Below are 23,570 nucleotides of genomic sequence, written 5' to 3'. Positions count from 1 at the left end.
CATTTCATATCTTTACAGCTTTTCTTAAAAGCTGCATACCTGTGTTCACTCTGCACTCCTGCATTATAATTAACACATCTCATTCTCAGCAGCGTCTTAGGTTTCTTATCAGGAAATATAACACACTGGAGAAATACATGATGTGACCGCCTGATAACTACAGAAAGTAACCGGAGGACATGGCAACAGGTGAGTCACCGGCCAGCAGCGTTCATGTGATTATTACACACATTACGTAGTTCATTCAGTCTGTTTCCAATTGAATTGAAGGAAGCAGGACTTTACCCAGACATGCTGGGGCCACAATAGAAACTAGAAGTGAAATCTTGTTGCCCTCCTATAACAGATGCCACAGTGAGATCAGCATAGGTGACATTTAAATGCTGCTCATTAAAGCAGCAGAAATTTAAAAATGTCTGTATAGTCTGACATTTAATGTCTGGCAGCTTTATTTCCACTCAAAATAACTCCTCAGATGTTGTGTTCTCCATAACTGCTGGCAAAACAGGCGACGCCACATCCCTGGCGTGTAATTTACAACTCTGCCACTTCAGTTTTTTAAAAGCCCAGAACTACTCCAGATGGAAAATGCTGAGGGTGTGTGCTCCGCTGCAGCAGCCACAAAGTGACCTCATGCCAGGGCAGGGATACATAAAGCCACCAGCTTCCTAGCAACCCTCCAATCCCACGAACAGATGAGACACAGCCTCCAACAGCTGTGTGGGGGGGGGGTGGTGGTGCTGGTTTGTGCCCCGGAGATGTTTCAGGCTGGTACAACTGCGAGTCATATAGTGGAAACAGGTGGGCAAAACTGAGCCTTGTATTACCCAGTTCCTACACTTAAAGTAAGTCAATCCCACTGACACGGATCAGGGGCTCTATTATGCTTTTTGGGGTTGTCCTGTTCCTGTCGTGTGTGATATAGGTTTGTATTCATGTAAATCGTATGAAAATGCTAAAATCAATGTGTTCCCTCCAACACACTCCCCCCTGCCTGAAACGTCTAAAATTGACTCCTTTATTTACTTCTGTAACATAGTGACATCACTGTGTAACACTCTCGCTTCTATTGGCTAGCACTCCAACACACGTCTAGTGATAGGCTAAGGGGCGGGACTTGACTCTAAGCAGTTGACCAATCACAAAATAGCTGGCCTGCTAACCAATCAGAGCAGACTGGGCTCTGGTTTCAGACAGAGGGTGAAAAGAGGAGCTGCAGCACAGGCAGTGAGAAAAAGAAAGAGCTTTTTGAACAATAAAGCATGGAGACATGTAGAGACACTAAATATTATATTAGCGTCTTTGAGCATTAGGAAAAGCACTATAAAAATCCCATGTATTATTATTATTATTATTATTATTATAAAATACAAATGTGAAACCTGAAAACTTAAATGAAAGGGCCTCTTTAAAAAGATTTCTATGGACTCCAAATTGAATATCTGGCCAAATTGTTTTACATTTGAACAGTCATTAGTCATTTTGTGTCTCTACATGATCCTTATGTGCCTCTTTGTTGATGTTTTTTTGGTTTGTCCCTTTGTAGATTCATTGTAATGGCATTTTTCCAGTTATTTCCAGTCTGAGGTTCTTATCTGCTTTTTTTATAGTTGTGGGGGTTTTATACCCCTTATCATAGTCCTTTAGATTCCCTGAGTGGTCTCCTTAAGTTTCTGTGGCCTCTCTTTATAGTCTCCTTGCACCTACAGTACACCTTAGGCACTTTGGTCTGTGCAAGAAGGCCTGTTCAGTGACATCCATGCATGCATACAAACTCTGGCTAACAGGATATACTCAGGTCCTTAGGATTATACTGTAAGTAGAATAAGTGATGGCCAAACCGTTATTGTCACCAGGAAATCATGTCGTGATAACTTATGTCTATTTACTTTGTTCCTCAAGGCCATTTCCCCAAATCGGATCGATGTAAATCAGCTCAACTATAACAATGAATAGGCTTCCACAACCTTTACCATGGTTTGGGGCAAATAAGAGGCTATAAAAAAGAGAAGTACCTACATCTAAGCAAGGGGAAGGTTCAGAATGAAACCTGTTGCACCCCATACATACACATACATTACTAACTGACACTTTTAAGACAATAAAATCATTCATGCTGACGCAAACATGAGTTGACCCTCGAGGCTACACCCACAAGGAGACAAAACAGGAAAGGAGAAACGGATGTCCTCTGACCTGCAGGAGGGTTTCTTTGGGTGTGGCCAGCAGATTGACAGCAGCAGAAAGCTTCTGGAAGAATTCATTTGCCAGATCTCCCAGTCCGATGCCCTGAATCCAATCCATCAGCAGGTCAAGGTTGGCCCGGATCTGAACCCCTCGGGACCACTGGTAGAACCCAGCGACAGATCCTGAAAAACAACATGTTTAAAATCAGAGATGACATTGATTTGCAACCTAAATTATGCTCAACCAAGTACGATATGCTAAAAAATATGTTTTAATAGCACTTATAGAATAGTATCTATGCTATTAGCCAGTTGAAATGCAAAACTGTTCTTAATTCTAAAATGCTGGAAATGAAAGATTTTCAAATGTTTTTTATTACAAAATGCACTTTATTCAAACATAACAACATAACAAACACGCAAAAAAAAGAACAAAACATAATAATAAATGTACCTATTGCAAAGTCTCAAGATAACATTTCTCATAAATAATATAAAAAACCAACATAAATGCATGGTGCGTGTCAATAATGATCATATTTAAAATGAACTAATACTTTTTGTAGGTTTATATTTTCATATTTGTACACCTTTTATCTATATTTCTATATAATAACCATTACAGGCATATACTTGTTCGAATTCTAACATTTTGCAAATTAGCCCTAAACCCAGCGTAGAGCTGAGTCCAATGGGTACAGTATATCGTCAGATTTGCAGAAAATGTGTCATTAACCAGTCATAAAATAGAAAACTTTGATATGATAAAGGTGCTAGATGAAACATCAGGATCAATTATTCAATTTAATCCGGAACAAAACATGAATTAACCATTTAATACTGTCGTTATCAAAAACATTACTTGAAACTACAAATGTTAAACTCATTGTGGCGCAAACTGAAAATTCAGAGGATCATTAAAGTAAGTAGGATTATCCCCTAAAGTAAATGATTCCTCTATTAAATTCTCCGGTAAGTAATCCTCTAGTGGTTGAGCTATTTCAGTCCAAACCAAACTTAAAACAAGAGCCAAAGCAGTCAAACAGGTATCTTAATGCTGGGAAAGTGAGCAGAAGTCTCACCTCTCTCCATGAGGGCGTTGAACAGCGATGCGTTGATGAAGAAGAACAGGTAGGCACAGAGTTGTAACGAGATGTCTGGATGGACCTGGAAGGCTGTGAGAAGCTTCAGCGCCTCCTTCAGCACCTCCAGGATGCTGCCCAGTCCATCAGGCACTCGCAGCTGGCCGCTCTCTGAGAACGGGTTCCCATCCAGAAGCTCGGGCAAGGCTGAATACATGCTCTGTGGAGAGAGGTGCAGACAGTTGACCTCTCTGCATGCTCTACAATACACTGGATAACCAATGCTGATGCTCCATGGGAGTAGAGCAGTGAAACAGATCACTTTCACACAATTCCTGATTATATCAAGTAGAGTGTAAGGAAGTCAGTGGGAAAATAATGTTGTTTTTGTGTAGTACTGAACATAATGAATCAAAGAGGCATTCAAAGAGCTTTCCTGCAAACTTTGCTTTGTGTTCTGTCATTGCTCATTATATTTTAAGAAATATGTTTATTTAAAAAGAAACAAATTAAGTCAATGCTAAGAAGTTTGGCCTCCTCTTTGCATTTTTCATTAAGTCATACATTTTCAAAGCCAAGGAGTGTCTGATAAGGTTGATCCAAATGTGTGTACAAAGTTTGTTTCTCAGTCATTTGACACTTGAATGTCTTAAAGAACATTTCTGATTCTTGAAAGGCAAATGTTTTAGTTTTTTAAACTAAATGTAATTTTTTAAATATCATACCACTTTCAAATTCAAAGAATATCCAAGGTTTTAAAAAAAAAATGTAGGACAGCAAACTGCAATTGGTGAAGGATCATCTGTATCACCTCATTGCCAGAGCTCACACAGATCCGGCTCTTATCACTACTCCTTTCTTCTAAAACAGTTCTGCCATTGTTTCACACAGCATGACATCACACACACTCTCACTCTCAAACCATGAAGATAATGACCTCAGACAAACTGAAAGAGGCCATAAAGACACCAATAACCCCATGCCTGGAGAACAGATCGCTGAAGCTTTGCAAATCTCCAGGCGGCTGATGTGTTATCACGGAGATCTGTTAAATCTGTCATCTTGTTTTGTTTTTAAAAAAAAGGTTGTTAAATAGTTGTTAAAAAAACCTCTGGATGTTTAGACATTTTCTTTAGTGTATTCATTATTTTTGTGTGCTGTTTTACCATCTGCATGAAAGCCCTTTGCGTACGTTTTATTCATATTTTATATTTAAGAATACCTTACCAGAAGAAAAAACTACGTGGTGGTAAGATGTATGTATACTTGTGAACGCTGAGTCACATTTCACAGGAAATCAACAGAAAGACCCCCTCCCTTCCTCTGATGACAGTTTGACGTCCTCTGCCGGAATCAGATCCTCCTTTTCTTTACAACAAGAAACACAGTAACACTTTGCAATATTTCTGAAAGCTTATCAAAGCAGAAACAGCTTGATTAACAATCCTTAAAAGTGAGAAGAAAAAAAACGTGATGGACTGTAAAACTGTCTCAGAAAATGCGCCATGAACTGCCACGCTATTGTTTTGCTTAAAAAAGCAGTAAATATGTCTGAGTATTCAAATTAAGGGAACAGACATATCCTGCTTCCTTCCTTCCCTTTCTCAAACAGTCAGTGTACAGGGTGTTGGTGTTTCTAAAGACTCTGCTGCAGTAATGTTGACTGAAGGTTCTGCATGAACCAGACAGGCTTTTATTATCCTCTTTAACATGGGAAAGTCACATAAATGTAGCCTGGGAGTGTTCAGTTGGGCTGTAAAAGGGGACGGTGCACCACTGGCTGTCACCAAAGCAAATCAAGACAATAACTACAAGGAAATTCTAGTCTTTGAAAGGTTTTAATCAAAGTCTATGTAAGCGTTTTGTAGTTTTGATGGTAAGTAGTATAAATTATAAGTGCTTCCTGTGGTGAACCCCAAGGCTCCATCTTAGGCCCCAGGATAATTAAAACAAATTAAGAAGACTGTTAACGTAAAGGAATAAACAAACTACACCAAAGTCATATGGCTCATGTCAACAACACTGAACAGAAAGACTATAAGCTATAAGAAGCAAAAGGGGACGGTGCACCGCTAAGCATATGTTATGCTTTAGAATAAATGTTAAATGATTTGTGTTAACCACAGACCTTGTCAGGTTTTTTCAACATATGTGTTAAATGTGTCCTCTAAACTTGGCCAGCTGTTTAACATTCTCTATAGCTTGTGAATTTAGAGATTCAAAGCCCGTAGGCTCGCACCCATGTTGTTGCAAAGATCCCCATATCTCTCTGTTTCTGAAGTACTCCAGGGGAACGACAATCTGTTCATTGCAACACATGTTTTGATACTTCTGTCTTTTCATTATTCGGGGGATAAAAGTCGTGAAGAAAATGCTTTGTGTTAGTCAGAGTGAGTTTTTCTGAGTTTAAGAGGTTAACATGTGTCACTTATAATGTTGACCTTACAATACAGCTGTAGCCCTGGCAACAATTAACAAAGTTGCATTGTGGGTAATGTAGACGAGTAACAGATAATGCTTTGAATAAGAAATAATTAAATCTCTAATTGTGCTTCTTCAACTTTATGACATTGTGAGCAGGGTACACATTATTATTTCCGAGTACTCCAGCGGGAAGGACAATCTGTTACTGGCAACACATGTTTTGATACTTCTGTCTTTTCATTATTCGGGGGATAAAAGTCGTGATGAAAATGCTTTGTGTTAGTCAGAGTGATTTTTTCTGAGTTTAAGAGGTTAACATGTGCCACTTATAATGTTGACCTTACAATACAGCTGCCCTGGCAACAATTAACAAAGTTGCATTGTGGGTAATGTAGGCAAGTAACAGATAATGCTTTGAATAAGAAATAATTAAATCTCTAATTGTGCTTCTTCAACTTTATGACATTGTGAGCAGGGGCGGACTGGGGGGAAAAAGTGGCCCGGGGATTAATTGACAGACAGGCCCACTTAATGCGCGGCATGTATCGGCCGGCCGGCGATGAAAGTATGTTACAAAACCCTATGCATTTTATGTTATTTTGGACCATTATTCATATAGTAATCACATTACCTGAGCCCTTGAGTTGCCTAGAGGAAAATAGTTACAGCATATATTTAGTGATTTTAATGTTAACAGATCATTGATGCAATAACATCTGGACCCAATTTGCCTGACTTGACACATGGAATAAAACATGGGCGTAGGAAGCATCCTCAATGTGGGTGAGAGAATTTAACAGGGGGTGTGGGCAGGTTAAATGCATCAATCTGGTGCACTTTGAGAGCAAAATTAGGGACTAAATCTACGGATACATCTCTCAACACCCATATGAACAGATTTACTTTTTCTTTCAACATTTATTTGAACAGCAAGTGGAGGCAAAAGTGACTGCACCCAAAACAATAAACCTGCTAGCTAACTAGCCTAAACTCAGTAACAGAATGAAACACATTCTTCTCCACAGCCGCGCGACCTCTGAGTCAGACGTCACTTCCCCCTTTTCTATCCTACGGGTACAGCCACTCCCCCTGAACTCCGTTTCCCTGCCAACCGAAGCGGCCAGTTTTATATCGACTATACAGTGGGGCAAAAAGTAGTTAGTCAGCCGCCAGTTGTACCAATTGTGTCTCCCACTTAAAAAGATGAGAGAGGCCTGTAACTTTCATCCTAGGTATACCTCAACTATGAGAGACAAAATGAGAAATAAAATCCCGAAAATCACATTGTCTGATTTTTAAAGAATTTATTTGCAAATTATGGTGGAAAATAAGTATTTGGTCAATAACAAAAGTTAATCTCAATACTTTGTTATATAACCTTTGTTGGCAATGACAGAGGTCAAAGGTTTTCTGTAAGTCTTCACAAGGTTTTCACACACTGTTGCTGGTATCTTTGGCCCATTCCTCCATGCAGATCTCCTCTAGAGCAGTGATGTTTTGGGGCTGTCGCTGGGCAACACGGACTTTCAACTCCCTCCAAAGATTTTCTATGGGGTTGAGATCTGGAGACTGGCTAGNGTGTGGACGGGCGATTGTTGTTACGGAAAGAGAGGGGTTTTAGGTTGCCATAAGGCTGTTGACGGGCTTATTATAGGCTACATCCATTGGTTGGTTTTGTGGCGCATTTGTAACGCTGTGCCAACTTGGGCAAGCACGCAGGCAAACTTGAGGAGCGCACACAGGGTGGAGAGATGGAATGAGGTTGAGCGATGGAGAGGAAGGGAGATAGGGAGATTGAGCGAGGCAGAGAGCGTGTGCAGCGGTCTGCTTGCGCACAGAGCAGTTTGTGAGAGAGCCGGCTTGAGAGTCAATTTCTCTTCAAAATATAATTGATTGCCAGCCTCCCTTGTCCCTGGCTGGCTTGCTAGCTCGTTGGTAACGTAACTGATTTCTTCTAATGTGCCTGCATCTGGCGCTGAGTTGCCATATTCCTTTCGTGAACCACTTCCTGATATCCATTGTTGCAGATAAATATAAATGATAATAGCCAAACTAATCTAGCAAGAGTAAACTGACAGGCTGCTGTGCCGCATCTCACTCAAAAACCAGTCTCGCGAGCAGCCTTTCATTCAGAATTTCATTCAGAATTTCATAGCAAAATAAAAAAATGATATTAAACCAATCTTTCAACATAGTTTAAAACAAAAATAAATATTAGGACAAAGCCCTACAAATAACAACAATATACATAGGCCTAATAATAAAACAATTAAAATGTTGTCTTCAGCCCTGATTAAAACAGCGGGCCCAAATCCTGGATGGGCCGTGGAGGACATATGCACAGCGGCGTCTTGGTCTACGCCAGGCCCCTTCATAAGGTTTTATCTCTTGGAGATGTCTGGCTCTTTCTCATCGTCTGTGCTTGCCGGGGCAACACATGACTGGTGAGAGGGGGGGGGGGGGGCTGTGGGTCAGTAGGTATCTGACCTCCCCCTGGGACATAGTGCACTTATGTTTTTCCCATGCTCCTTAGGGACTCTGGGAACATGGTGCGCAGTAAACTCCATACAGAGCCTTCCTCACTATTTTCCATCCGCGTCGACTTCAAAATATCGTCGACGACATATTTCCTCGTTGACGCATCGCCACACACACGTGGGTCACCCAAAACAACAACAAGCAGTTCGCAATCGCACTTTAAACACTATGGAGACTGAAACGGCTACCACCTCCTCCTCACAGGATTGCGCACGAAGCCCTGCAAAAAGCCCCCAAACAAAAACATCTCGCCCTAGGTCTTCAAAAGGGAATACTTTAAATTTAGTCCAAAACGCAAAGGCATTGTTATTTGCAGTCTTTGAAAAATGGAGTTGGCATACCACACTAGCACAACAGAGATGTTGGAGCATTTAAAGCGGAGGCACCCCCTTGTCTCTCGTGGAGGGAACAATAAGTACTAACTTTGGCAAAATTAATTCCACGTTTGTGTAGTGTGTTGTACAGCTTGAGTTCTGTGCACTTCGGTAGTGCTAACTATCTTATAGCTCTCCGTGCGGTTTGTTCGTGCTTGGTTGGTTAGTAGTTAATGTTAGCTACCTAGCTAGCGGCGCCAGCTGTGTGTTAGTTAACGTTTGTCAGCATTTAATGTTGGCTGGAATGGTAGCTAGTTTACGTCTGCAGAACACCGCTATCTAGCCGCTACTAACCCGGAACGAACAAACTGCACAGAGAGCTAACTCATGTTGTGGTCGTTTACGAGTCAAACAAACATTAGACTAACGTTGGTCAGCTTATAGTATCAATTTATGTCAACTAACGGAGCCAAGCAATGTCCAGGCCAGGGCTGCACGTAAGCTGGTGCGCAGTTGTCATGCATTTCTCTACTGTGCACGGCACAGTGTTTGCACTACATTTTTTATCTTTTGTAATTTTGTACAGAAGAGATTTTTTGTTGGACTGTAAGAGTAAACAGGCTGGGCTTTTTATTTTGTATAATTATATTCTATATTTTTTTATTTTGCTGTGCAATAAAAAAAAAACTATATTATTAAGAATTTTTTGGTATTAATTTGAGATACATTATGTTTTTTATTAATAAAACAACAGAAAAATAATCGTTAGATTAGTCGACTAATCGATCAAATAATCGCCCGATTAATCGTTTTCAAAATAATCGTTTCCCCCCATCACTAATTGTAACCCTAGTTATATAAGCACAGGCGGAGCCCTCTACCTGGGGGCCCTGTCTTTCCTATGCCGCTCGCTGAAGAGGGTGTAGGTGTAGGATGACAGTCGGGAGGCGTAGCCGCCTTATATACTGGGGGACTGCGCGCGCATTCAGGTAGGCTCGCCCCGATTGGCCGGCTACGTTTATGCAACTCAATATGTGAATGCTCGCATAGCATGGTAGAGAGTTGTACCCATAGAGTCCAGTAGAGCCTCTCCGCCTGTGCTTATATAACTAGGGTTACCATACGTACACCCCCCCCGTTTTGTCTGTTTCAATTATTTACCTATTCATTTTTCTTTTAAATCCACTGTAAACTACTTTTTCATCATAAATATTTTGACCTAATTTAAATATAATAATAGAACTGCAAGACAAATACATCTTTCGATTCCGATACAGTGGTTCTCACTGAATCAGCCTGATTTTGTTATTCAACAAACCAGTGAAACCTTGGGAGACAAGATTGTGCTCACTATCTCAGATAGCCTTTCCTGACTGAGAATGCCAAACAAAGTTGGTGTTTCCATTCTGATATTGTGTTTTCTTTCTGGAATATACTCAATGAAAACAGTAAATGGTGTTTACACAGTCCAATTTCCTGCTTCACATGTGATTTACACTCCGATTTAACAGGTCAAAAGGAAATGAAACATACAGGGGTCCAAATCGACTTGCAATGTAAGAAAACATAGGTATTCAATTCCCAAAACTGTATCCAATGTTGTGGTGGTCATAACTTAATGATAATGTATTGTTTGTGTATGGTAAATAATACGGGAGATTAATTGGATTTTCTTGTAAGCAAGAAAGAATACTGAACACTGTTACTGTTACTGAACACAGCCAATTTCATAAGTGTGGAATTTTCTGCTGGTCTTATCGCTGTTGATGTTTTTTTTTATGTAAATGTAGTTTGCTGTTTGTTTTCAACTTGCTTTTTCTCGGCGTCCGTCGCATGCTCTTTAATGTGAAACTCATGTATGTTGCTCTCTTGGCCATGACTCCCTTGCAACATAGATTTCCTAATCGCAATGGCAAATACTCCTAGATAAATTAAGTTAAAAAATTATTAAAAAGGAACTTAAGCGTGTTTAAGGAACTTAAAATAAATCACAGTATTATACTACAAAAATTGAAATTATATTATTTCCCATATCATTTAGCCCTATATATGAGTGTGTGTGTGTGTGTGTGTGTGTGTGTGTGTGTGTGTGTGTGTGTGTGTGTGTGTGTGTGTGTGTGTGTGTGTGCTGTGTGTGTGCCCTGAGTGTAAAGTAGTAAATTAATGTGTGGTAGCAAACCTTTGTTAGATAGTAGACAGACTGCTGGAAGGTGAACATGATTACTTCCTCCAGGACCGTCATGGCCTCCTCACAGGCTGTCCGAGTGGAGGAGATCTCAGAGTCCAACAGACCTGACAACATACACAAACACATTTTAAAACCACATCACCAGATGATAATAAAGTTAAAGGCAATGCTGTCACCGCACCTTCCTCCTCATGGTCCTGCCTCCAGGGCAGCAGCTGAGGGACTTCGCGCTGGATGAAGTGCAGCAGCTCGATGGAGTTGGCCATCCAAAGCACCAGCGGCTGCAGACCTGGGATCAGCTCTTCCGTGCTGAGCAGCTGAAGGTCCTCGGGCTGCCCGTCACTGGAGCTCCTGATGGAAAACACAGAATTTATGAGTTCAGAACCGAGATAAAGCTTCCATGCATACTGTGACAAAGAAATCTATACATAGTGTTACCATTACATAATATTTGTCAATCATTTCAGCATTTCAGCAATGCAAACTAACATAAAAAAGGAAAAGATCTTCAACAACATAAACTAAATTATAGTATAATATATTAATATAATAACTTAAACATAATCATCATGATGCCTATCGCAAAAATATATACCTGAAAAACTGGAAAGTCATGCATTCATCTCTTATTTTTACATAATACATGTGAAGTCTTACTAGTTTTGTGTCAAATGTTATATTTTAATCTGGAAAATGTGCAGAAATGTTGGGTTACTATGGGTACTTAATACTTAAAAACAACATTAAAAAAAAAGATTCACTTATCAAATGAGCAATAACTTGCGTAGATGTTGTTTGTTGTTACAACAGAATTAAGTGAGTCATACTGTATGTGTTACATTTTTTGCAGAATTTAAGTATCGAAACCTGCTATTTTTATAATCATAACCTATTTTTAAATAATGACACAGTTAAGATCGTAAGATATTTTTAGGTAAAACAAAAATATCCGGGAAACAGGACTTGACTCTCAGTTAACCTCACTTGAAGTTCCTTTAAAGGTCACCTATCATGCTATTTTTAGGCAATAGCATAGGTCTCAGATATATACAAAAAAATAAAAAACATGTCTATGAAGTGTTTTGGTCAAAAAACAGATCACCCCAGTGGCGTAACTATCGACGGTGCAGCCGGTGCAACGCACCGGGGCCCAGAGCCGGCCAGGGGCCCATGCAATTCATTTGTAATTTGTCTGTCCAATGACCTCGCTCCCTTTCATGTCATGTGATACCTTGCGTGACGAGTGAACATTATAAAAAATTGAATAGCTTGTATTTATAATGTACTGCAAACCAAAGCACAAGAGCGGCGCTCAAAAGGGAAAGGACAAGAGAGAACAAGGAGATGTGACGGCTAAACTGACGAAATTAAATTAAAAATGTTTTGTCATAAATCGTCCTCGAAATCTCAATTAATTCTGTAAAGTGATTGTGTGATTAGTTCGCTGTGCCGTTCAGGCTGTGGTGGTCTGAGCCCAGGGCAAGCTGTTTTTGATAGCCTACATGTGGCACTTATGAGTGGTTGTGTCGGTCCGTGCGTGTGTGTGTGAGCGCATCAGCGTGCGCTTATGTTTGGGGCAATGGGGGGGGGGGGCAAAACATTGGCCAAAACAATATTTGCACCAGGGCCAATCACAACCTTGTTACGCCACTGGATCACCCATTCTAGCCATGGCTCATATCCCTCTATTTCTCTTCCTGTTACAAAAGTGCTGATTCTGGGTATAAACAGGTCTCTCTTGGGAATGAGACCCTGTGTCTCAATGAGATTTTCACCTGTATAAATAAAGGCTAAAAAACATTTCTTTATTTTATAGATATGACTGTGGGAAATGCTCTCCTTTCACAACCGGCATTTTAAAAATAGACTTTGACAGCTCTTTTATTCAGACAGGAAAACTGGAAGTGTTGTATATCAGCTGCTGTTCTCTCGGCGGCAATGTTATGTATCTTTGGAAAAACAATACGTTTACTCACGATTCTGGCTGGATCGCTGCAAGTTCCTTTGTCTTCTCCTAAGAGGGAGAACACATAAAGAAAATATAAATTCAAACAAAAATCAACAATCTCGTACTCATTAAATACAACCCTAATGGCATACGTGATTACTTTACAATCGTTGCCACTCATAGGGGAATATAATCCTTAATATGAATTGAGTAATCTATTACATTTTGTTGATGTATTGGTGCTCTTTCTACGTGGGATGTAGTAAATGTACTGCTAGTACAAAATGTCAAGTGATTTCTTCCAGCTGTCCGGTAAAGACTAGCTTTGGCACTTACTTCTTGAGAAAGAAAAGAGTCAAGTGTCGAAGTAAGTTCATATGGGTCGAGTTTGTAAACACTGATGGAAAATACAAGCTTCCTCTTCTAAAAAAACAAAAAAACCCCACGTTGTATAACAGGCATTATTATTAGAGCGTTTAAAAACGGTAATTTTACATTTGTTCAGTGAGTCTTTAGATAATGAAAAATGACAACAGTGACTGATGTTAAACATAGCAAAACAATGTGCTCACAGCCTGGCCATAGAAACAGGCAGCAGGTATAAAATAACATGGCTGCCAAAGGGGAGCGAGTATGCCAACAGTGGGGAGGAACTGCTGTGGAAACAGAGCAGCAGCTCCTCACACAATGCCAACAAGTTAAACCTGTACGTCAACAATTCTTCTCAAAATGATATAGTAAGCATCCTCAATTATTTGAAAAAAAAAAATCAAAAACTCAAAATATTACTGGGGCAAAATAAAGAAAGCTGCATTCTTACAGGACAGTTTGTATGCCTGCCACAGTATGAGGGAATCAGACTGACTACACCAGGTCTCACATCTCATGTCTTTTTTTATTTTTATTATTATTATTATTATTTTCTTATTAATGAATTATATAAATTTCCTGCATTTTCCTTTCTTGTGTTCCCTCGAGAAAAAAAACATGTTGTTCTTGCCTATGTTCAGAATTTAGCAGATTGTTTCAAATGTGTATTTGTGTATGGATGTGGCAATTGTACAGAGCTTTGGCAATGCGTATATATAAATATCATCATTCACCCATTCACAGCCATTAATCCAGACACAAAGGCTGCCATGCAAGGTTCCACCTGCTCAGGGAAGCTAACCTTCACACACTCTCACACACAGTTGGCCATCAGGAGCAACTTGGGGTTGAGTATCTTGCCCAAGGATACATCATGTTGACTGGGATCGAACCCACAATCCTCCAATTGAAAGACGGCCGCACTGCCTCAGAGCCAAAGTCGCCCAATCATATAATAATGAATAATACATGACTAGTAATAAGAACTACTGCCTGCAAACTGTACTTTAGAAAAAATCATAAATGGCGTGAATTGATTTGGTACTGAATTAAAACGTAATAAAAACGATTACACTTCAACAGACTAATTGCTCTTATTAGCAAACCACCTCAGAGTGTCACTCAGTCAATATCATGACCTTCTTATGTGGAGTTTCAAAACTAAAAGCCATCTAAAAGGTCATATATGTTTGAACTGTGTTTCCCATCAAAATTCAGATTAGTTTACAAGAATGACTGGTATGATTATGTGCGAATATATACAAAAAATGCATAATTTATCATTATCTTTATATAATATAGATGCGATTTCTTTAAGGAATATTTCCCAGCCCTACGCTGAATACACATGAAAGAATCTGGGGTAAGAGCTTCATCCTTACCCACATAACGAGCTGGATCTGCCCGGCTATCCGGAGCAACAGCTGTCTGAAGTGCGTGGGCTGGAAGGTGAAGGCTGAGTACTGAATGCAGAGGCTCAGCAGGAAAGCAGGCGTCAGCTTTGGTTCATTCCCTATGGGGTCCAACATATCCAACACCTCCTGCAGCACTCTCTCCTCATGCTCCAGCTCATAGACCACCACAGCTTCTGTGCCCTCCAGGTCCCTCCATCGAGGCGGTAGACACCTCCTCTGCAGCCTTTTGATGGCCATATTGGAGCCGCACGATAAGCAAGAGGATGTCTTTGTGTGAGAATTCGGGCAGAGTTTGGTCATCCACGGAGGCGTCTGCAGCGACCCTGATGTGCTAGTAGGATCCTTAAACATGAATAGGTAATGTTTCCCCAAGCCCACCAAGTCCCCCGGGTTTAGTTCAACCTCCTCTTTAAGGAGGAATCCGTTTCTGGTCACAGGGGCTCCGTGGAGAGGCTTCAGCATGGTCGAAGTCTTTCTGTGCTCCCCTGTGTTAGAGTCCAGGCGTCTGACGCAGCAGTGCTGAGGCAACACGTCAGGAGCAAAGAGAAGGATGTCCACCTTCAGCCTCTCCTCGTCCTCTCCGTTACAGTGCGCCCTGCAGCAGCCGAAGATGGTGGTGGTGCCACTCATCAGGTAGATGACGAAATCCTGCAAAATAAGGCTTCTGTTTAATTCATGGCAACAACACGACCAAAAATTATGCTTTAATTTGCCTGTTATTATCTTGATTCATCCATTCATGCTCTAGTTTTCATAATGTCAAAAGAAGGCTGACACAATTTTCTATTTTCTGTCTGCAGAGGTTTTGTTTTGTAAGATCGACAGTCCAAATCCAAAGATATGAAGTTTACTGTTAAATTAGATTTAAAAAAGCAGCCAATCCTTACAACTAGAAGCTGTAGCTACCTTTCTGTCTTCAGGTATGTTTTTTTTTTTTTTTCCTGAATGATGAATGACTTAAATAATACATTATTTACAAATGTCATAAAATGATTGGCATAATGTGGACAACACATCCATCGAGAGAATTTTCTTGGAAAAAATGTATTTTACATTTTTTCAAGCCTAAGTTTAAGAGAAAATAATCAAATGTTAATCTTCCATGATGGAGAGAATTTGGAGCAACAGGGACAAATGTTTTTGGGAAGGCCACAAAACGTAAAATAAAATGTAAAATTGAAACACAAAGTTTTGCAAAACATACTAGCATGTGAGTCAACAGGCTGAAGTGTCCTTGGGCAAAGATCATTTACCCCAAACTGCTCCCATGTCTATAGTAATGAAGTGTTTTCCTTTAAATGTCATTGTGGTTTTCTAGCTGGGTCGTTAAACTGAAGAAAATTTCCAAGTGAAACATACGGTAGTTATCTTGTCAAAATATTGTTAGTAGCCTGCAGCAAAAAGTAAGGTGGAACTTCCTACTCAAGATGAATGGTCCAATTAGAGGAAATCCATCAAATACTGAAAAACGGACCCATTGTTTGAGACGGCAAGAAACACAGTTTGATGAAAAGTGGGCATAGAATCATGATTTCTGTTACATCTTAAGATATCAGAGCAACATTGTCAAAGGGAGGCATAGGAGTTAATCCCCTATGCTTGATGCAAAACCTCTTTCCCAATGACAGTCAGCGTGTAGGCAGGGATTGAGTCTCTTGTGTAACATTTTGGAAATGTACCAACAGTGTGCGTGTGAAAGGCGGCGTGATGATCCTGCACTGGCAGCGAGAGGCGAGACCGGAAAAGAAGAGCTTAAGAATGAGACGCTGGTGATGTCCGCGAGCTCAGGGTTAGGGTTAAGACAATTAGTCATGACATGATACAGCAACACCACTAACCTCTGAGAGGCCTGGGGCCAGCAATGTACAGTAAAGGTAGGGCTGTTACCTCCTGCTATATCCCTACCTAAAAATCTCAATTAAAAAACAGTCATTTTATTTTGTCGTTCTACTGCTGACTCGATCGGTAAGTTTGTTTGTGTTATTGTATTTGAAAGACTTCACAGTCCGCCCCTGGTTGCAGTCCTTAGACACTTACTATTGTAAACTCATACAGTATAACCCCACTTCATAAAACCAAAACTATCCCTTTGAAACCTTGATAAAGAATAGTTTCTTTGTAGTTTATCCTGCATTCCAGTGTGTCTTTATTCAGGGTTATCTCCAGGTTTGAAACATTCTGAGCATGTATCTCTCTGACTGTATGGTGAACACTTTGTCCTTTCATTGGGACATGATGACAGACAGCTCATCCTGAGTGTGTGGAGGAGGTCACTGTTTCCCTCCCACAACACTACTGTAGCACAATCCAGTTTTTCCTTCCTCTCCGGCCTCTTGTGACCACATGACTCTCTGACTCTGGGATTTTCTCCTTGAGGTTCTTAACCTAAGACGTTCAATCCAACACTCTCATGTTCCTGTTACACCTTGTTGTCTCATATAAGCCTGTGTTAGCCTCCGCCTCCCAACACACTGCCAGGACTCAAGGAGACTCTTGACTGACCTCAATACAGCGAGTCGTCAAGACAGAATATAAAAATACATTTAGAAAATGTAAAAACAGACGCAAAGAATGTATGGGAAATGCAGTCTTAGTTCTGAGAAACATTACTGCTATTAGTATCATGATTGGAGGGTTTCATCCATAGAAACTTTAGTTGCAGCCCAACTAACACCGAGCTTTGACCGTTAATCTAGCATTTATTCATCAAGGTTAAAATGTCGCATTATCATATTAGCAAATAAATGATTGGGCAGCCCCTCCCTCCCTCCCTCACCTGTCTGTGGCTGTAGCCCAGCAGCAGAAGGAAGTATGGGAAGTCGAAAGGTGGGTGAATGGAGTACTGGGTAGTGTTGTCATCGCTGCTCTCAGTCTCCTCCTTCTCCATGCCGAGCCGCAGCACCTCCTTGTCGGCCTCGGCCTCAGGGTCCTCTCTGAGCGCACTCTGCTGGGCCCGGCTGGCCTCCTTCCCCATGGCGGACAGATCCATCTCGCTGAGACTCCTCCAGATCCCCAGTCCGTCCACATCTTCCCCGCTGCCGTCCACAAACAGAGAGGTCACTCTGGAGCGGCTCTTCTGCAGCTTACGGGCCTGAGCATTGATGCCTGTATCGCCAAGAAAAAAAGATTGTTAAATATAAATTGTACATGTTACTGTTTACAATATGAAAAACACACTGCCGCATGATCATAACAATACAGTTGATGTCTGGAGAGCCCAGGGAGACATGGCTTAGAGTCAAGGAAATACACAATACTATACTGTGTAACTTTGATAGTCAATAGGTTACCCTAATTCTCCACATTTCAAAAGTTACGATTTAAAAAACCCACATTTAGAGATAATTAAAGTGCTTATTGCTGAACGTTTTTCAAATATGAAAGAATATCTCATTGCTTTCTTGCTTTTGCATGTAGGACACTTGGGGGAATATACTAGGAAAATCATATATGTATCCTTTCTCAAGTAAGACAAGCTTTATACATTTGACACAATTGATTTTGTTAGTATTTAAATAAAAAATGTATAGAACCATGTATCACCATCAAAAGCCATGCACAATCAAATTATTAAGGAGGAAAACCCAACAAGAGAAGAAAATGGACAAAATATGTTTTGTTGTTGCTTATACATAAGCAAAGCATTTACAACGCCAAAAGTTTTACTGGTCAATAAAACATAGTAACTCTGGCACCAATTGAAATAGACATATAACCAGGGGGAAAGAGAGGAAATGTGCGGGGAAAGCGAGATGTGACCGCCTCTATCTGATACCAGCAGTCGCTCTGTCGGCCTGACGTAACACAAACACTATTCAGCTCATTTGGAGCCATTAAGCACCGAGGAATGTCCACCGAGCTCTGGCTTCACACCCGGCAGCCCTGACGCCCTTATCAGCTGTGGAAGTGGGTGTTTTCCACATTGTTCAGCAGCAGCCTGACACACTGGCTCAGAGCCTAAAACACTCACACTGACTGCAGAGGTAAAGGGCAAATTGCCCTGATCAAGGAGCGAAAGCGGATTTGACGTGGAGGACCAATGTCTATATTTCAGAACACATGAACAGAAACCCATTTCAACAGATTGAAGACCTTATAGGACACTAAATAATACAATTCAATAACGATCTGTTCATTATTTTTTCCAATCACAAGTTCTGAGTGGTGCAAACATACGTGTTGGGAGTAAAGGCTGTCAGGCAGCTGAATCAAAATATACATTTCTTAAAGGTTCCTTAATAATATAACTATTTTAACCTGTTCGCAATTCCCAACCCTAATCATTCAAACAACAATAATGACATTTATTAAAAGGAACATTTCAACAGTTTGGGAATCAAGCTAATTCTCTTTAACATCGATAGTTGAGAGGTTTGACAGCACTCACATATCTGCACAATGAATATGAAGCGACTGCCACCAGCTAGCTTGCTAAGTATAAAGACTGGAAACAGCTATGGCTTTTCCCAATGTTAACACAATGCACTCACAAGAACCTCTATAGCTCCCTAACTAACACCTTATTTCAATATATAATAGGGCTGCAACTGTTTGTGTATTCAAACAGTTCCACCGCTACTATGCTATAACTGTGCTTTTATTCAGTGTTATCACTCCAAGCGTAGTTTAAATGCAGAATTGTGTCTCAAAATTATAAAATGAACAAGCTAAATATGCAACAGAAATTGTTTTAAAGCCATATCTTGTTTTGACAAAGCTGCAATGAGAAAAACAGCAGTCCAACCAAGAAAAACACTGATTAAAAAGCCAGTGTATTGGTCTAACGCAGAGTCAACCACTTGTGCCAAAGTCAACAGAGCTTCAGCACCAGTGTGCAGGAAGTGCGCTTTGATAGGAAGAATAACACAGCGGTGAGTGGCTACTTTCTGGCAGCTCCGGTGGGAAGAGCCCGTGCTTGGATGTTTCACAAGGTCCTGATGGGCCCTTGCAATAAAACAAAGATAAGAGCGGGGCCGCACTGAGCTCCTGTATCCCTCACTGCAGCTTTGGTTTCCTCCTGACCTCTCTTACATGCCTGCCATCTCCCCTGCTCTAGACAGTGATAAGCTGGATAATGAAGGCTGTTAGCCTGCAATAAGAGACAAGGATAAAGGCTCCCCATGCCACCACAACACAGACTGAGTGATTGATTACCCAGGCGTAAAGAACTTAGGGTGATGAATTGTACCTGAAATAGTGGGATTAGGGCTGTATGAACTACATCTTTTACATTTGAAGCTTTTATTGAGGTTTTGGGATAAACTGTTGTAATGTCTCTTCATCACACTTAATAATGTTATAAATTGATTCAGACAACAGCTGAAATTATTTTGTAGACTAATGGATAAATAGGTGGAATTAAATATGTTTTAATACTTCTTAAAGTAAATGTTAATGCGAAAATGTCTTAAAATGCTGTTTTAAATACAGAAATTTACTGATTTTCTCTGTAGAATTGTATATCATTTAAATTAAATATTTGAAGGTTTGTGACAAAACAAGACAATTAAAGACTTTGATTTCCCTATTTCTGAAATGTAATAGTAATAATACCAAAACGATGAATTGAGAAGATAATTGTTTTTTGCAGACCTAGTAACCACTGGAATCTTATTCTAGAAATACTGTCTTGTAATTATATTAGTATAGCATATTTTTTACATGCAACTGTGCAGATATACTAGATATATAAACACAATGGATATTTATGCAAACAAATGGGATTTAGAACTTGAATGTCAACAATGTCAACTGTTTGGTACAGTCATAATGAGATGTGTGCTTCTTAAGGTCAGTAGGCATCTCTGGTCCCTGCAGAAGTCGAGAGATAAACTCTACAGCTACCAAGTGTTTACCTGCGGTGACTGTGTCTCTCTCCTTTAAACTTTGCTCTTCGACACTCGCTCTCAGCTGGATTTCAAAACGCCTGGAAAAGCCTTCCTTGGGTTTCCAAAGCGACTGCAGCAACAGGGGCATCTCGTTGTCTCCCACCACCCGGAAACACTCCCTCTTCCACTGGTTGTCTGCGCCCGTCTGTCCAATCACATCGCAAAGCACGTAATCGCTGGGGTCTTCTTTCTCCAGGCAGTACCTGAACAGAAACAGGTTGAATTTTAGACAGGAAGACTTAGCTTTGTGGTGGACATTAAACCATTTATTGGGTCAAGCGCTTGTTTTCGCAACCAAATGTTCAAAAACTTAACATTAATATGGAGCCAGTGTGCAACTATAGTTCTTATTTCAGTTCTACTTCCAGATATCAGATCCTCACTACAACTATTGTTGTGTGTAACTTCTCTTGCATTTTATACATTATCTCAGATTTAGAATATGCCCTGCACTTTAGAGAAACTTCTCACCTCTCCAAGGCCTCCTTCACCAGCTCCTTTGCACTGGACTGTATGGTGGCCAGCACGCTCTTGTAGTGGGTCCCTTGACAGATGTCGCTGCCGAATATCTTCAGGATGCCGGGGACAGACATTTGGCTGGACAGCTCTGCAGGGTCGTCTGCAGACTGAAGGCTCCCGCTGCCTTGGCCGCGGCGGCCACTGCAGGGGCTTTGGTTGAAAACAGATGAAAGCCTGTTGTTGTTGTGGCGGCGGATTTTGCTCTTGGCCGGCTGCCGAACACACACGCTTTCTGTGGAGCGGACGGTGGTGTCCGATTGGTTGGACCTAACAGGGGACATAGAAGACAACAAACACTGTTTAGTGGCAAGGCTTAAATAAACACATGGAGTAATAAGTCCTATACGTGTGTCTAGAAGTGGCTTCATTTATATCCAGACAAGAGCTGCAACAACTAGTCAGTATATCAATTAGATCCATTACATTTTACAGACAGCCTTAAGTACTAGATACTTTACATTTGCAGATAAATAATACAAAATGTTTTAAATCAAGTAGATGATAATAAAGTTAAATCTTATATTAGTAGTTGAAATGAGCTACACAACTGCAACATTAATAATCTCAGTCCAGGAATATAATATAGATTATGAAAGGGGCCATACTGCATAATGAATACTTTAAGTATATTTTTAATATGTACACTTTTGCACTACTCACTATTAAATGCATTACTTTTTATGCACCATACTATTTTATTACCCTTTTGTATTGCTATTTGTACTTATAATAAAAGCATAACATCACAGTACTGTTTCCTCAGGCTGTGTTTATATCTTCTTCAGCATGCTAATTACAGGGCTGTTAAAGGTAAATGAGGACTTACTGCACAGACCCATTGCTGGGTTTCCTCCCCAGTTTTGCCAGTCGCTTCTTTGGAGAGCGGATGAGTAAACCCACCGGGAAGTTTAGGGCTTGTTTATTTACGTGGCTGCTTCTTTCCTCCGAAATCATTCTGGTTTTTAATTCACGTAAACCACACAAAATGACCGTAACTGTTGGGAAAATGACCAGAATATAGCATTCTTTGCCTCAAGCTAGGTGATGAAAACTTTACTTTTTTCCAAAGGAATAGTCCACTTCCACCTCCGAAGAAATACCCTTATCAAATCACAAAAAGGTGAACAAATACTCCAATATTATCTTTGTAACGGTATCCATTAGGTAAACAATTGGAGTTATATATATAACAAAAAGTTAGCTTATTACATTCCGACACAAGTTAAAATCAAAAGAGCGCCGGTGGGTTTAATACTTCCCATAAAATCTGTTTTCTTCAAGAGAAAATCCAAACTGAGACGATTATTCAGCAGAACAAAAAGAAGTAGAGACATTTCCACACACCGTTTGTCCGTTTCTGACTGGCAAGGGAAAGAAACAAGTGAAAAAGAAGCCCCGGCGGTACATAATAACAACCGTGAGATCCGTTAACTAACTCGGAGAGCCGACTGAATGAAGAGAGAGACCCGCTGCTGCTGGAGGGACGAGGTACTGCAGCTGACGTCACTGCGGCGTCTCGAGGGAGGCGCGACAAACACACACATACACACACAGTCACTCATACAGACATACACACATGGACCCATTAATTATAAGGAGGAGGACCAAAGGTTATTCCGAAGATCTACTTGGTGTCCTCATTATTATAAGAATATGTGTTATATTATTTAGATTGTACATCAAAAAAGAAAACATAATTTAAGTAATTGGGATGCAAGAAACATATCACAAATAATTTGTCCTAATGGTAATTGTTTGCATCACACTTGTAGCCAACCTATGGATGTATATAGATAATTATTCCTGAGTTACAAACGCTCCTCTGCTGCCCCCTTCTGTCCTGGACCGGATCTAACATCAGGTACAGTTTGTCATTAAAAAATAAATATAATAGTATGCCATAGAAAGTAATATACAATCTTTTTTTCAAGTTCATAGAATGGATGCGATATAAAGTCATACAAGTCTAGTATAGTATTTAAAAAGAACTAAAAGATAATTGCAAAGTAAAGTCATCTTGAAAAAGGCCATGATTGTAAGTAATCATAAAGTATATAAAAGGTCTAGCATATAAAAATCAATAGTGTAGTTTTCCATAAAAAGGTCATTACATAGTTTAAAATATACACACATATGAATAACATATTGTTAATGTTATCGTATTGTCATTCTCTTCGTGATTTATTTTTTTTAACAAAATCCATACTATTAACCTTTTATTAGGTTGCAGTTGTGACATGTTTTAGCAATGCAGAGGCCTAAAATGTTTCTTATATGTTTTACCTTTTTTACCGGAGCGAAGCCGATAAGATCCTGTGCATTTTTGGTTTATGTAGATCCTTAGATAGGGAGGAAGAGCACCAATAATTATATATAAGGATGTGCCAGTGTTTCAGTCTACGCATGACTTTTAAGGTGAGTTAATTTCTGTGTTTTGGGAAAAACATATATTTATAATATGACAATATATCTTATAATTAATCGTAATAATAATATACACTGAACAAAAATATAAATGCATCACTTTTGTTTTTGCTCCCATTTTTCATGAGATGAACTCAAAGATCTAAAACATTTTCTATATACACAAAATAACCATTTCTCTCAAATATTTTTCACAAATCTGAAAAAATCTGTGATAGTGAGCACTTCTCCTTTGCCGAGATAATCCATCCCACCTCACAGGTGTGGCATATCAA

The 23,570-nt window shown here is 40.0% G+C and overlaps 1 protein-coding gene across 3 annotated transcripts in view; it reads right to left on the bottom strand.

Annotated features, from left to right (window-relative positions):
• Positions 1–22,447, bottom strand: part of radil2a (Ras association and DIL domains 2a) — a 32,618-nt gene extending 10,171 nt beyond the window's left edge. For 2 of the 3 annotated variants that reach the window (XM_010777066.1, XM_010777068.1), the window contains exons 1-10: positions 21,698–22,447; positions 20,824–21,138; positions 20,320–20,555; positions 17,241–17,569; positions 14,432–15,112; positions 12,709–12,746; positions 10,914–11,083; positions 10,724–10,836; positions 3,269–3,488; positions 2,197–2,369 (exon numbers count right to left, since the gene is read on the bottom strand). In XM_010777066.1, the coding sequence (XP_010775368.1) occupies positions 2,197–2,369; positions 3,269–3,488; positions 10,724–10,836; positions 10,914–11,083; positions 12,709–12,746; positions 14,432–15,112; positions 17,241–17,569; positions 20,320–20,555; positions 20,824–21,138; positions 21,698–21,825 (2,403 nt within the window). In that variant the 5' untranslated portion in view covers positions 21,826–22,447. The remainder of the gene's footprint in view (positions 1–2,196; positions 2,370–3,268; positions 3,489–10,723; positions 10,837–10,913; positions 11,084–12,708; positions 12,747–14,431; positions 15,113–17,240; positions 17,570–20,319; positions 20,556–20,823; positions 21,139–21,697) is intronic. The other variant, XM_010777067.1, reaches the window with a different exon arrangement.
• Positions 22,448–23,570: the final 1,123 nt, after the last annotated feature.

The sequence above is a fragment of the Notothenia coriiceps genome, unplaced genomic scaffold, assembly GCF_000735185.1.
Source record: "Notothenia coriiceps isolate Sejong01 unplaced genomic scaffold, NC01 NC01_scaffold00017735, whole genome shotgun sequence".
In the NCBI taxonomy this organism is placed as follows: Eukaryota; Metazoa; Chordata; class Actinopteri; order Perciformes; family Nototheniidae; genus Notothenia; species Notothenia coriiceps.
The sequence above is the reverse complement of the archived record's forward strand: the minus strand, read 5'-3'. Positions and strand labels throughout refer to the sequence as shown.